General features: G+C 46.6%; 1 protein-coding gene across 4 annotated transcripts in view; it reads right to left on the bottom strand.

Annotated features, from left to right (window-relative positions):
- Positions 1-14,810, bottom strand: part of ARHGAP33 (Rho GTPase activating protein 33) — a 293,765-nt gene that overhangs the window by 100,809 nt on the left and 178,146 nt on the right. For all 4 annotated transcript variants that reach the window (XM_069201127.1, XM_069201126.1, XM_069201128.1 and 1 more), the window contains 5 exons: positions 12,039-12,123; positions 9,443-9,529; positions 2,957-3,094; positions 1,587-1,679; positions 79-201 (listed from right to left, as the gene is read on the bottom strand). In XM_069201127.1, the coding sequence (XP_069057228.1) occupies positions 79-201; positions 1,587-1,679; positions 2,957-3,094; positions 9,443-9,529; positions 12,039-12,123 (526 nt within the window). The remainder of the gene's footprint in view (positions 1-78; positions 202-1,586; positions 1,680-2,956; positions 3,095-9,442; positions 9,530-12,038; positions 12,124-14,810) is intronic.

Here is a 14,810-nt window from a genome sequence, read left to right on the forward strand (position 1 = left end):
TAATGAGCTTACTACCAACAGTGTAAGGTTTTTCACAGCCACAGGAACTTCCTCCACGCAGACCCTGTTAACACCTACCTCAAAAGAGAGCTCATCGCTGGCTTGGGCCGTGTATCGCTTGATTACGTGGGCTGCTGCAATCGCAGGAACGTTGATTGATGCCTCTTCGTTTCCAATCAAACGATTGCCATGGTTATCAATCTGGTAGAGATGAAGAATGATGCGTGTAAGGAATAGGATACAAAAATTCCTCATATTATTTACTCCAATAATACCATCACACTGACTCTTTCCTACCAACTTCTGGAAACGAGGAGCTAGATATGAAATTATTTAAGCAGTAGTTTCAGGCCAATTGATCCGTCAGCATGCCACCGTCTCACTGCGTGGCTCCCTCGATACACTTTGCATGTAGAATTGAAATCTTATAGCCCACCAGGTGTAGCACAACGGTCTCATGAGCGGCTCGACAACTATCGGATGCCTTAGCCATCTCACCACTCAGCAGACATAGCATGCCAAATGTAGATTAAATGTGAATTCCCATATATAACGCTTGGCCTACAACATTCACTTTTTCTTTGTAATGTTAAAACCGGTCAACCAAAAGCTTCTGTCTTGGTTCTGAGACCAGGAACACTCTGAGCACCAGGTGATGGATTGTTTCCTAACCTGGCGCTCTGTACAAAGTTGCCTGTACAATGATATTTTTGAGGAGGCTCTGTTCTCGCTCTCATAGTATACCCTGAACATGCTCGCTACTGTAGCCCCTTAGAAATTTAACCAGTTCTAGAAACTTCTCACCTTGAGAAGCGGGACTACTTGACGATGATTCTGAGGGTTCACACGGTCCCCTTTTTTCTTTGAGAAAAATCAATTTTCAGACTCAACAAACCTTTCTTCCTTGGTGTACGGGCAGATCAGGTTGTGAATACCACATTGTGATGTTCCTCTACTTTTCATTCCTAAAGGATCTGTGTGGCTTTTACTTTCATTGCACTGTATGTTCAGCTGGGTGGAGGGAGGTCTTCTAATTTTCAGAAACTGAATTGCTTTCACTTTATTTTTACATTAAAAAAATATGCACCAGACAAAGGGATTTTCTACTAAATGTGCAGAGCCATTTAGGAAATATCTGAAGTTTACACCAAACATAAAGTTATATGATTTTGAAGATAATCATCGTAAAATAAATAGATGATTGTATGAACAGAACTGCCTTTTCTACTCTACAAGTAGAGTCTAATCATTACATTCAGAATCCAGACAAAAGAACCACCTTCTATCAATACTGAGGGTGAGGTGGAATGGGAGATATCCACTGGAGCAAAAATAAGGACATCTAGGATCAATACACACAAGTGAATTCTTGAGCTCAGTCTCACGGGTGTATCCATAATTTCTGTTCCTCAAACTTCTAACAAATAGGAAATGTCGAGCCAAATATCAGTGCTGTTTATTAGGCTGCAGAGGATTGGCGAGTTACATTTCACAGGAAGATACCTTTTTCCAATATGAAGCATGTGATACTTTCTGCATTGTGCCCCAAATCCCTGTGATGTTAATGCCTAGACCCACCATCTTACCTCCATCCAGTTGAGCACAGGACCACAGTTGATGTTGCTATCTATAATGGCAGAAAGCTTCTCCAGGTACTGTGACAACATTGGCATCAGGAGCTAGAAAAATAATGCAGATGGATGAGAAGTAGATGGCCCTCAGAAAAAACATTGACACTGAGTACACCCCTGCTACTGTCGCCTAATATTTCTGAACATATCTATGAATTTTCTGAAGCAAACTATCACATGGGGAGAGGTATCTGTCTTCCTTGAGAAAAAGGCATTTACAACTAGAGGGTAGAGGCCAAACTCCTCATCCTTTGAAGAGGTGGCATCATGCCGCTCATTCAAAGAGGAGGCAGACACCACTCCCTCCCTAGAAATGGCTAGTTACAAGTTCCTTCTAGGAAAAGGCTCTCAGACACTACTTCCTCCCAAAATGGAAAACACAAACGTCTACCCATCCTCTGTCCCCATTCCCTAATTGAAGAAGGTCGGACTGTTCTCCCTTACAAGAGGTGGTCAGGCGCCTCTCTTTCCAAGTGGCTGTTACTGTACCTGAATAGGAGGCCATGAACCTCTTTGCACATGAAAAGACTACAGGGAAGGACAGCCAGACAGCATGTCCACTCAAAAATGAACAGGAAGAAACATCTGCCCATCCATGGTCCTCCCATCCCCTCTGTGGAGGGGGTCAGGTATCACCTCCTTTGAAGAGGCCAGACGTCTCTTCCCTCCATGAAGGGGCAAATCGCCTCTTCCTCCTAAGAAAGGATCACCACAGATCTCTTGCAGCTTTGTCTTATTACAGTCTCTTAACTCCATTCTAAGGACAAGCACAATGTTCAACAAGCATTTGCAATGCAATGGTTCTTGTGTTTGCTCAAGTTAGAGCTATCAGCATTGTAAATTCCTAACTGGAATTGTGTTGCCCCATAAATGGAAAATGAAAAGCAAAACAGTTGACAAAAATGAGCCAATTCAAAGTGCCTTGGCCGCCATGAGCATCAGCATGAAGGAGATACGCAAATGAACAAGAAGTTCGCTTGCAGTCGAACATATCGGCAAACATGCAATTATCCATGTAACAGGGTCGACGGCCAGGGTGGTAACAAAACTGCCCCAATTAGAGACAAACAAAGCATTTACCAATGATAACAACAGATTTTTGAAAGGCAAGCCCATGAACGAGTGATAGTGATGGCCGTGCGGTGGGCGTGATTGAAAGCCCACAGATCGATTACAACTGGCCAAAGTGCTTGCGGGTTCGACCTAAAAAGGGCAGCCATTTTTCTCCAGAGTACTCCAATCTGGAATCTACCCAGAGGCAGTGATAGGAAGAATGCTCTTACCTACGTGCATGTGTGTTGTGAGAAAGTGAGTTGCAGTCATACCTCAGTGCGATGTCTGATCTCAGCAAATGGAGGCAGCTCCGGCAGTTGGGAAAAGCGCCGGTCGAAAATGCAGAGGTGGAGGTGAGTGTCGAGGTTACGAAACTCATCATAGCTCCGGTGAACCAGCCACGATTTTCCCTGCAGAAGAGAAGCAAGGGGGTGAGAACTCCAAACAGCCCAAGAAAATAAGGACACTTGAAAAACAGGGTCCTACAAAGAAACAAAGTAAAGGGGTAAAAAAAGATTAAAATATAAAAAGCAGCAAACAGCGATAAATGAACACAGAGATAATCAACTACATCAAGAAGCTACTTTGACTGTGACAAAAGGAGCATGACCCACAGGGAGAGATGTATTATGAAAACAAGGGGGACAAATACAAAAAAGTAAGCAGTCCTTACGCCTGTGTGGTAGGACAATTTAATTAGTTTACACTCTAGCCTAAAATATCCTGGACACAACTTGGGTTTCAAAATGTTCTTCCTCCCAGAACCCCAGCAGTGCTGGAGAACATACGAGTGTTTCAGGAATTCTTATGCCTTTGTGAAAGCTGAACTCATTACTAATAAATTTGCATTGATTAATAGCTAAGAATTTACATGAATTAGGCTGACGTAGAGCGATCGAATATTTTTGGAAAATGTGCCCACTTGAGTGGCCACCATCACATGTACAACATTAATAAAGAATTTACATTAATCGTTTAAATAATGTGCAAACGTAGAATAAAATGTATTAGTGGATTATGTTAATGTTCTTACGAAATGTACGTGCTTAATTTTAATAGGCATAGAGTAATTGTGGAATTCTGGGCCTAGTCGACAAAGCCTCATGTTAAGCTTCGTGGCATAAATAAATGTAAATGTTTTTCTAAAAGCAGAGAATTAACACTTATTCATTGTACCCACGTTGTTCACACAGAGGTTGACCAAATAGATTTGTAACATTGCAACGTTAAGCTAGTAGATGTCTTAAACTTTCTTGTGAGAGCTGTCTACAGTAATGTAGTGTACTACCTAAAGGATACAAATGTATCCTTTAGGCGTGAGAAGCAAATGTTCCCAGGTCTGGACAAAGGCTTCGCTGACTGGAATTATGATTGCAACTAAAGTTACCTGACAAAACTGGTGATAAGAACGCAAGAAGAGGGGCCAATCAGACGTGTGAAAGACGTCTAGTTGTATCAAAGATTTGGGAATTAATGTTTATTGGTTCTACTGTGAACGCACAATATTCTGACCAATGGCGACTTGAGAAACTGCCTGTGTACTTTTAACTTAGCCCAAATGCACGGACGAGGAGCAGAAGCAGTTAGTCCCAGGAGCTCCGCAGTTCCAGATGTGTTTTGTCCTCATAGCTTTAGCCTCAGAGTGAAATTGTGTTAATGTCACTGATGCTGGTTCCTTAGCTTGATGGCCTTTCTAAACTGGTTCAGTTGACTTAGAGCCCAACCGCTGATGAGCCAATCTCATTTCTTTCCCCCATGTCAAGGCTGACCAGACGGATGTCCAACTGACGAAGAAATTGCGGCTTGCTGATCCATTCAGGAGAGGTATAACAAAATGCAGTTGTCTTTGTAATAGATTTTTGTTCTTCCTTTTTAGTTACTGTAAAGAAATGGCTCCCTGTTGCAGTTACCCCCCACTTTTTGCCCGATACTGATGCTGACTTGAATGAGAAGTGTGCTGGGACCCTGCTAACCAGGCCCCAGCACCAGTGTTCTTTCACCTAAAATGTACCATTGATCCCACAATTGGCACAACCCTGGCACCTAGGTAAGTCCCTTGTAACTGGTACCCCTGGTACCAAGGGCCCTGATGCCAGGGAAGGTCTCTAAGGGCTGCAGCATGTCTTATGCCACCCTAGGGACCCCTCACTCAGCACAGACACACTGCTTGCCAGCTTGTGTGTGCTGATGGGGAGAAAATGACTAAGTCGACATGGCACTCCCCTCAGGGTGCCATGCCAACCTCACACTGCCTATGGCATAGATAAGTCACCCCTCTAGCAGGCCCTTACAGCCCTAAGGCAGGATGCATTATACCATAGGTGCATGAGCACTATGCCCCTTCAGTGTCTAAGCAAAACCTTAGAAATTGTAAGTGCAGGGTAGCCATAAGAGTATATGGTCTGGGAGTCTGTCATACACGAACTCCACAGCACCATAATGGCTACACTGAAAACTGGGAAGTTTAGTATCAAACTTCTCAGAATAATAAACCCACACTGATGCCAGTGTTGGATTTATTAAAAAATGCACACAGAGGGCATCTTAGAGATACCCCCTGTATTTTACCCAATTGTTCAGTGCAGGACTGACTGGTCTGTGCCAGCCTGCTGCTGAGAGACCAGTTTCTGACCCCCTGGGGTGAGGGCCTTTGTGCCCTCTGAGGCCAGAAACAAAGCCTGCTCTGGCTGGAGGTGCTTCACACCTCCCCCCTGCAGGAACTGTAACACCTAGCAGTGAGCTTCAAAGGCTCAAGCTTAGTGTTACAATGCCCCAGGGCACTCCAGCTAGTGGAGATGCCCGCCCCCTGGACACAGCCCCCACTTTTGGCGGCAAGTCCAGGAGAGATAATGAGAAAAACAAGGAGGAGTCACTGGCCAGTCAGGACAGCCCCTAAGGTGTCCTGAGCTAAGGTGACTCTGACTTTTAGAAATCCTCCATCTTGCAGATGGAGGATTCCACCAATAGGAATAGGGATGTGCCCCCCTCCCCTCAGGGAGGAGGCACAAAGAGGGTGTACCCACCCTCAGGGCTAGTAGCCATTGGCTACTAACCCCCCAGACCTAAACACGCCCTTAAATTTAGTATTTAAGGGCTCCCCTGAACCTAAGAATTTAGATTCCTGCAACTTACCGAAGAAGAAGACTGCTGAGCTGAAAACCCCTGCAGAAGAAGAAAGAAGACACAAACTGCTTTGGCCCCAGTCCTACCGGCCTGTCTCCTGCCTTCTAAAGAAACCTGCTCCAGCGACGCTTTCTCCAGGACCAGCGACCTCTGCTTCAAGAGGAACAAGAAACTCCTGAGGACAGCGGCCCTGCTCCAAAAAGACTGCAACTTTGTTTCAGAGGAGCAGATTTAAAGACCCCTGCAATCCCCGCCAGAAGCGTGAGACTTGCAACACTGCACCCGGCGACCCCGACTCGACTGGTGGAGAACCAACACCTCAGGGAGGACCCTCCGGCGACTCCGAGACTGTGAGTAACCAAAGTTGTCCCCCCTGAGCCCCCACAGCGACGCCTGCAGAGGGAATCCCGAGGCTCCCCCTGACCGCGACTGCCTGACTCTAAAATCCCGACGGCTGGAAAAGACCCTGCACCCGCAGCCCCCAGCACCTGAAGGATCGGAACTTCAGTGCAGGAGTGACCCCCAGGAGGCCCTCTCCCTTGCCCAGGTGGTGGCTACCCCGAGGAGCCCCCCCCCCCCTTGCCTGCCTTCACCGCTGAAGACTCCCATTGACTCCCATTGGAAACCCGACGCTTGTTTGCACACTGCACCCGGCCGCCCCCGCGCTGCTGAGGGTGTACTTTCTGTGTGGACTTGTGTCCCCCCCGGTGCCCTACAAAACCCCCCTGGTCTGCCCTCCGAAAACGCGGGTACTTACCTGCTGGCAGACTGGAACCGGGGCACCCCCTTCTCTCCATTGAAGCCTGTGCGTTTTGGGCACCACTTTGAACTCTGCACCTGACCGGCCCTGAGCTGCTGGTGTGGTGACTTTGGGGTTGCTCTGAACCCCCAACGGTGGGCTACCTTGGACCCCAATCTTAACCCCGTAGGTGGTTTACTTACCTGCAAGAACTAACAATACTTTACCTCCCCCAGGAACTGTGAACATTGCACGAAGTGTCCACTTTTAAAACAGCTTATTGTGTTTTATGTAAAAAGTATATATGCTATTGTAATAATTCAAAGTTCCTAAAGTACTTACCTGCAATACCTTTCAAATGAGATATTACATGTAGAATTTGAACCTGTGGTTCTTAAAATAAACTAAGAAAAGATATTTTTCTATAACAAAACCTATTGGCCTGGATTTGTCTCTGAGTATGTGTTCCTCATTTATTGCCTGTGTGTATGTACAACAAATGCTTAACACTACTCCTCTGATAAGCCTACCGCTCGACCACACTACCACAAAATAGAGCATTAGTATTATCTCTTTTTGCCACTATCTTATCTCTAAGGGGAACCCTTGGACTCTGTGCATGCTATTCCTTACTTTGAAATAGCACATACAGAGCCAATTTCCTACAGTCACCAACCCGCTATTTTTGTTAGTGCCCTAGTTACATGTTTTCCAAATTAACTTTTGACTAAATTACTTTTGCATGAAGCCCAAACATGCCATTCAAATTGGAGGGTTAGTTGTAAGTGTCACATGCTTACAGATGTTCTTAATAATGAATTGATTTTATGAATCAGTCAAGTCTCGATGTATGCCATCTCTATTGTTCAGTTATTAATGTTATTGATCTGCACTGCAACTCTTGAATGTTTAATGTTAAATGCTTTGGTTAGACTGAGATTCTTTTGCCGCTTTGGTCAGCCTGTGTTGTTGGTATATGCATATCATTTGGTCTTCTAATTAATTTACGCGATATTAGCATTGTTAATCTAGGGAAATAAACTTTCTAACTTTACCAAAGGTGTGGTTATTCATGTCCACAGGGGAAGCGGTGTGTAAAGATTACTGACTCAAAGTTTTTGATGACTGATGCGTTAAACGGGTTATATTGTTGCTGGTTAGGTCATGTGTAAGTTTGTGTACATGGTGGAATCACTAAGTGTATTCAAAAGGTCCATCGAACCTCTAACGTGTCCCCTTATAAATAAATTACCAAAGACCAAATAAGGCCACACGTGCTCACACCTTCATTTATACTGCCCGAAATGTCTGATGGTCACTGCAAATGTATTGCATTTCACCGATTTTGAGTGATGTGTTAGCACATTTTGCAAAATGCTTCACCACTTTATTAATATGGTAATACTGCAGCACTGCAGACATTGTCCACTAGTAAAAAGCTGGTGGTTACTACCCACCCTCTGCACTGCCACTGTCTAGTCCCCGAGTGATATTTTGGTTCCCGTTTGTAAACGCCCTACTGGTTGCTATTGCATAGAGTGTTCACTCTGCTGTACCCACGTGGACTAAAGGTTGGGCCCATACCCAGTGGGCTACTCCGGCCACTCTACATGAGCTAGCAGGGAGAGCCACGGTAAGTGTGCCTTGCTCATGACAGGGTGTCACACAGTCAGAGGTCATTCTTGGTACCCTTAGGGAGACCCCAGCATACCAGTCATTAATCTTTTGCCATTGTTTAGTGCCAAAGCGTGGCAGACCCCTGACATCTTGACCTCAAGATAGGATAGAAAATATATCAGAAATAAAGTATGTCAGAGGTGTTCTATGCAAACTAGGGGCACTGCCATCCTGGTGCGTGTGGAGCCACCAGCAGAGACTTAGGAGCCAGGTGGCTCAAAAGGCAAACACACAGAACTATTGACCTTAGAGCCTAATGGGACAGACTCAAGAGAGCAGTGCAGTGGTGGAAGAGTGAACCCATACTCCTGGAGAGACTATCAAGTGCTCTTCTGGCACTATGGCAGCAGGTGTGACCACGCAGTGAGGTGTTTGAAGGCTAGTACGGCATCCTGCGTCGCTTCTGGGTGAGGAAGGTGGTGAGCTGTAAGATGGAGTCATCTGTGTGGGTGCCAAGACTAGAAAGCTTCTGAGCCAGAGGATGTAGGACACTTTGTGGGCTCAAAGGTTAGGACAACCCTTGGAGAAAGAGGGAGGAGGCGGCAGACGTGTGAGTGCCAAGGCCTGGATGGTTTCGGAGTTTGAGGATGGGAGGAAGCTCTATGGATCCCAAGGCAAAGACAGCTTCTGAGATGAAGGTTAGACAGCTGTGTACGTCCCAAGGTAAGGACGGCTTCTGAGCTGGAGGGTGGACATAGCAGTATGGACCACAAGGCTAGGACAACCTGTGAGCTGCAGGGTGAAGAGACTGTGTAGGACCCAAGGCTAGGACAGCTTGTGAGTTGGAGAGTGAAGGAGACTGTGTGGTCCCCAAGGCTAGGGTAACCTGCGAGTTGGAGGGTGAAGGATGCTATGTGTGTCCAAACGCTAGGGCAGTCTTTGAGCTGTATGATGGAGAAGTGGTGTGTGGGTCCCAAGGCTAGGAAAGCTTCTGAGCTGGAGGGTGACAGAGTCTAAGTTGGTCCCAGGGTTAGGGCAACATGTGAGCCAGAAGGTCTGAGAGGAGGCGAAGCAGTAACCAAGGTTAGGAGTACCTGTGAGCCAGTGAGTAGAGACAGTGGTATGATCTCAGAAGAACAAGACAACCTTTGGGCTGGAAGGTGGAGGAGGCAAGCATGGGTTGGCTAACAGGGAACACCCAAATACCGCCAGCGAGGGGTGCTCAACTGTAGTGTTGAGTGGAATGCCAGTGCCCTGTTGCACATGGCAGCCGCCCTACCTGGCACGTGACCTGCACGGCACACACTGGCTCCCCATCAGCAGCCACCACCGAGGGGTCCTCACTCCGGTCTGATGAAGGCAGAAGCTGAAACATACAAGAGCACAATGTTAATTCAGAACACATCCAGTCAAGGCTTTCACAATCCAAGAAGCATTTCCAATGGTTTCCTATCAAAAGCAGAGAAAGAAGTAAAAAAGGAAGGCGGACGAGAATTATGCGCACTCCCTTTATTTTTATTTAACTTCTGGGGCAAATTCTAGGAATTCAAATAAAAATCAGAGGTGCTTAAAAATCTCTTGTGGTACACAGAGCAAGCTCTGTGCATTTACCTATTGCATTAACTCAACCATTTTATTGATCCTATAAATTGATTGCAGCGCAATTATTAATCCCATTCAGATTTCAAGATTAAAAAACATATTGATTAGTGGCTATCACAAACAGGCATAAACTCCATGCATTTTTTAATGTATACATAACTAGTTGTGACCCTGAAAATTACTAGACTTCCTTTAGTAAGCATGATAAAACCCCTCAAATGTAGATTACTGCATCCAATTTGTGTGTGGAAGGGGATTTAAATCGCACCTCTGGCAGTAACTGTAGCGGGGTTTACATCATAACACCTTCTAAAAAGGGTATATTTAAAACACAGATTCACTCCAGGGTGCAAACATAATGTACTCTGTCAGACACACAAGGCTCATACTCTGAGAAGTACATAATGTGCTTTCCAAAAGGGTATTCTCACATATCTACACCACACGGGTGTACACATAACCTACTCCTACATACTCTCATCCGGATACCCACTTTCCTCTCACTCCAAAAGGCATTCTTGGATGCCCTCACTTGTGGTATACGCATGTTGTACTCTCAACAAGGAGCCCAAGGGATAATCTCTCACTAACGAACACACTCAGAAACATGTAACCAGCTCAGGTAGACCCACACCAAGGTGTGCCTGGATGTGCATGGCAGAATTAAAAAGGCTCTAATTCTTACGGCAAACGGCCTTAACAGCGCGGGCTAAGTCACGCGTGCCGTAACAACGCTTGCTTGAACCACGACTCTCCGGATCTCTGCCTTCACCATGCATGTGCCTTAACTAGGTGGGCAGAGAAAGAAACAGGAAGGATCGGGGGAGGTAACTGGGCCTGGGGCCAGGTTTTTGGGGTGGGGTGCAGTTTTTAGGGGTGGGGTGGTTTTAGGGCTCAGGGGGTGGGGGTGTAGTTTCTTTGACAAGGGGCAGGGTTTTTTGGGTTCAGGGCGGGAGGGGGGTCAGGTTAGTTTTAATGGGGAAAGGGGCAGTTTTCAGGGGTGGGGTCAAATTTAGGGCTGAGGGTGGGGGGCTGGTGCCAGGTTCGTTTTTAGCGAGGGGGTAGAGAGCAAAGAGAGGAACAGGAAGGATTGGGAGAGGTAAGCGGGTTTCAGGGCTCAGTGAGGGGTGAGGGCTTACAAACATATAGCATTGGTGAACCTGAACAGCTCAGTGGGTTTTGTGCCTGCTTCGATGATCTGGTGCCATCCCACATAAAGCAGCTTTGAATTCTGGATGGTCCTTGAACAGCTCAGTGGGTTTTGTGCCTGCTTCGATGAGCTGTTACCATCCCACATAAAGGAGCCTTGAATTCTGGATGGTCCTTGAACAGCTCAGTGGGTTATGTGCCTGCTTCGATGAGCTGTTACCATCCCACATAAAGGAGCCTTGAATTCTGGATGGTCCTTGAACAGCTCAGTGGGTTATGTGCCTGCTTCGATGAGCTGTTACCATCCCACATAAAGGAGCCTTGAATTCTGGATGCTCCACTTTGCCTTCTATACTTTCCGGGGTAGATACAGACGAGTGCCACGAAGTAGTAACATTATCACCTTTTTATACACAACTTTGTAAGTAACAAACAAAGTGAAGGGAAAATAAATATCGAGTTTATGCAAGATGGGAAGAGGTGCTAATAAGGCAAATGCTGAATTCACCGGGAGTTTACACAAATGAAAACCCCTCAGATGTCCAGAACTCTGCAAAAAACACATGTGAAACGGAAAGGCTACTGGGGGATTTCTTGGGGTTCCTACCTAAGCCAGAGACATTCCACGTGCAGCTCAGTCTGTGCTTGTGCAACGACTTCAAGCACGGTATCAGTGCACAGGCACCCCCTCCGGCCCCCCCCCCCTCCCCACATGGAAACACAACCGAATGGCCACCCCTCTGAGCTCCCAGGGCACCTTCTTCGTGTGCCTTTTGCAACAGGTCACATTACATTTCCGAACAGTTTGTTTCAGTTCCACTCGCCCCCTCTTCAAGTCTGTGATGATAAAACTTCTCCGAGGGGTTATAAAACTTCTCCGAGGGGTTCTAGTGAAGGCGAAACACATACCAGGCGCTTGTGACCCCTATTTCAGACTGGCATGGGTGAAATTTTACTAACCAAACCGGTTCTGGGCCGGCACAGACTGTACTGTAAGACCCGAGTACCCAAACCTTTTTCCGGAGGCTACAGGTAACCACTGATGAGTGCACTCCACTGGGATCTGCCGCCTGGGGCATCTTCAGGAAATGATGCATCCGCGCCGGCCAATCAGCGTGCCTTACCTGGATGAAGCCGAAGTCCACATTCTCGTAGTGGAAGTGAGCGCACTCGGCGAGCTTCGGGAACGGACCCTTGGCCACGGAGAACCTGAAGGAGAAACACAAGGAGTGAAAAAACACACCTGACCGACACAGGCACGCAACCACAAACCAGCAGTGAGGCCACGAAGCAAAAACAGGCAACTGAGTACCACTTAGCAGAAAGCTTCGATGCAGGCCCCCCCAATCAATGCAATACAAAACAAACACCCCGATACAGGCACTGGGTGCAATGCTACATGTAAATCACCGGGCAGCTTCTGAGCATGAACAGTAGGACACACACAAATACCCACACCCCCCTCGGGGAAGGAGCGAATGATCACACTTACTGCAGAGTTTTGGAAAGTTAAAAACTTAGCGCATTCGGAAAATTGAAATATTCTGTAATGTTTACAAACTACACTTGTGAGTAACATGTTTAGCAGACACAATTTCTTTAAAATGTTTACCGTGTAAACCTTTTTTCCGAGGAAATTCACTATCTCAGAGTTTTGCAGAGATTTTGTTCTGCAAAACCTCCTTTGGGGAGTTGTTCATAAACTTCATATCGTCTGAAAAGTTTACGCAGTTCGCAAAGCTTTGGAGGAAATATAATTTTCAGAGTTTCAGCAGGAGAATTTTTGCGAAATGTGCACACCCCTACTCAAAACACACGCAATCATTACTATAAGAACCTTGAAGCCCGAGACCACGCCCACTACACAGCACCAAGCATCACAACTCAGAGAAGATTTAGCCGCACAAACCCTAGACTAAGGAAGTCAGCTTCGGAAGGATCAACACGAGAACACACAGACACATTCTACATTACAGAGAGACACAAATGCGACAACGCCAAAACATCAGAATGTAAGGCAGGTGACAATAACTGCTACAAAAACACATCCCAAAGTGAAACACAACTTCTGAGGAGGGAAACACACACCAGTCATCTAAATAGCATGACAACTCATAGTATGCCAAAGTAACATCCTTCATACAAGTAGGCAACTTCTGAGTACCGGCAGCCCAGAACAGACAGCATCAACCACCACTAGAAGGCGCTACACAAGTGTGACAACTCTTTACCACCAGAGCGCAGGCAACAGCACTGACATAGTTACTACAAGGAGTGAAGCAACTGAGGGATCTAGGGAAGAAATACAACGTCGATGCAAGAGACAGCAAAACACATCCAAACATGACTGCACAACCCGAGGGATCACTGTTCAACACCTACACACCCCTGGGTGCCCCTACGCTGGGCACGAGTAGCACCTATTAAGTGTCACAATGCGATAAACTCTGAGTCTGGACTTACATGTATCGCAACTATGTGCACTGCTAGAGTAACTAGCAACAGTGAAAACAACAACATCAAAATCATTGAAGCCTAGCTGGACTCAAGGACGTGCACAACCACACAAGTTTAGGACTTCACCAGTGTCCTTCACAAAGATTACCACTCCTAACCTGTAGAGAGCAACAGTGGTGCCACAACACAACCACAGACCAGTACAGGGGCTACACAAGTATCACTATACGCAACAATCCTATTACGAGGAGTACCACCCAGGTGCCAGGACACAACCCAAGAGGGGCAATAAAGGTAATGGAAAAAAGCGCAACCACACAACACCAATACAGGCGAAAACAGAAATGTAACAACATCGCAAAATAGGAAGCTAGAGAGAGTCAGACAGCGTCTGAGCGTGGAGCATCAGAACACAGGCCACACCTTTCAACACAGAGCCCCCCCATCTGCATCTTTAATACCTCACTACACTATCCACTACCCGCCCATCTTTAATACCTCACTACCCTATCCACTACCATACCTGCCCATCTTTAATAACTCACTACCCTATCTGCCCATCTTTAATAACTCACTACCCTATCTGCCCATCTTTAATAACTCACTACCCTATCTGCCCATCTTTAATAACTCACTACCCTACCTGCTCATCTTTAATAACTCACTACCCTACCTGCCCATCTTTAATAACTCACTACCCTATCTGCCCATCTTTAATAACTCACTACCCTACCTGCTCATCTTTAATAACTCACTACCCTACCTGCCCATCTTTAATAACTCACTACCCTACCTGCTCATCTTTAATAACTCACTACCTTCTCTGTGCTGATGCTGGAGGTGGAAGCGAGTCGAGCACAGAGAAACCTGCCTCAGCCAAAACGTGCAGGAACTATTGCAATGCAGGGTAAAGTAGCATGGACTCCAGGTTGTGTTGGCACAACACACGCCCTGCAGAGAGCTTCCAGACCCGGAGGAGCGGGGTGGGTGTGGAGCGGGGCGGGTGTAGGCATCATGCCGCCCCGTCCAGCCGACAGCCCCTATTCCATGGTACGAAATGAGACTCCCGCGGGTTGTTCAGAATGACTAATTACTCCACAGCCCACCGGCCTGCTGGTGGCACCAGTGTAGAGTAGAAAGGGACAGTTTAGCACACGGGAACACTTACCCAGTGTCCGACATAAATGAGACCTGCTGCTAAGCAGCTAACCTCTGAACTCTAACAGCTGGGTCCCACGTGAGAGACTAAGTCAACCACGTACTGCCCTTCAGAAGACACCGACCTGCCCAGAAGTACCAGTTACCCACCATGACTGGAGCTTCTACCACTCTACTAACCGACAGACACACTAAGAGAGTTAGAGGTCACCCACAATGGCTGCATCACAAGCACCGTCCTATCCAGGAGATCTGCCCATTGGCCACTGTGACCAGTGCAT

This window comes from Pleurodeles waltl, chromosome 7 (genome assembly GCF_031143425.1).
Source record: "Pleurodeles waltl isolate 20211129_DDA chromosome 7, aPleWal1.hap1.20221129, whole genome shotgun sequence".
In the NCBI taxonomy this organism is placed as follows: Eukaryota; Metazoa; Chordata; class Amphibia; order Caudata; family Salamandridae; genus Pleurodeles; species Pleurodeles waltl.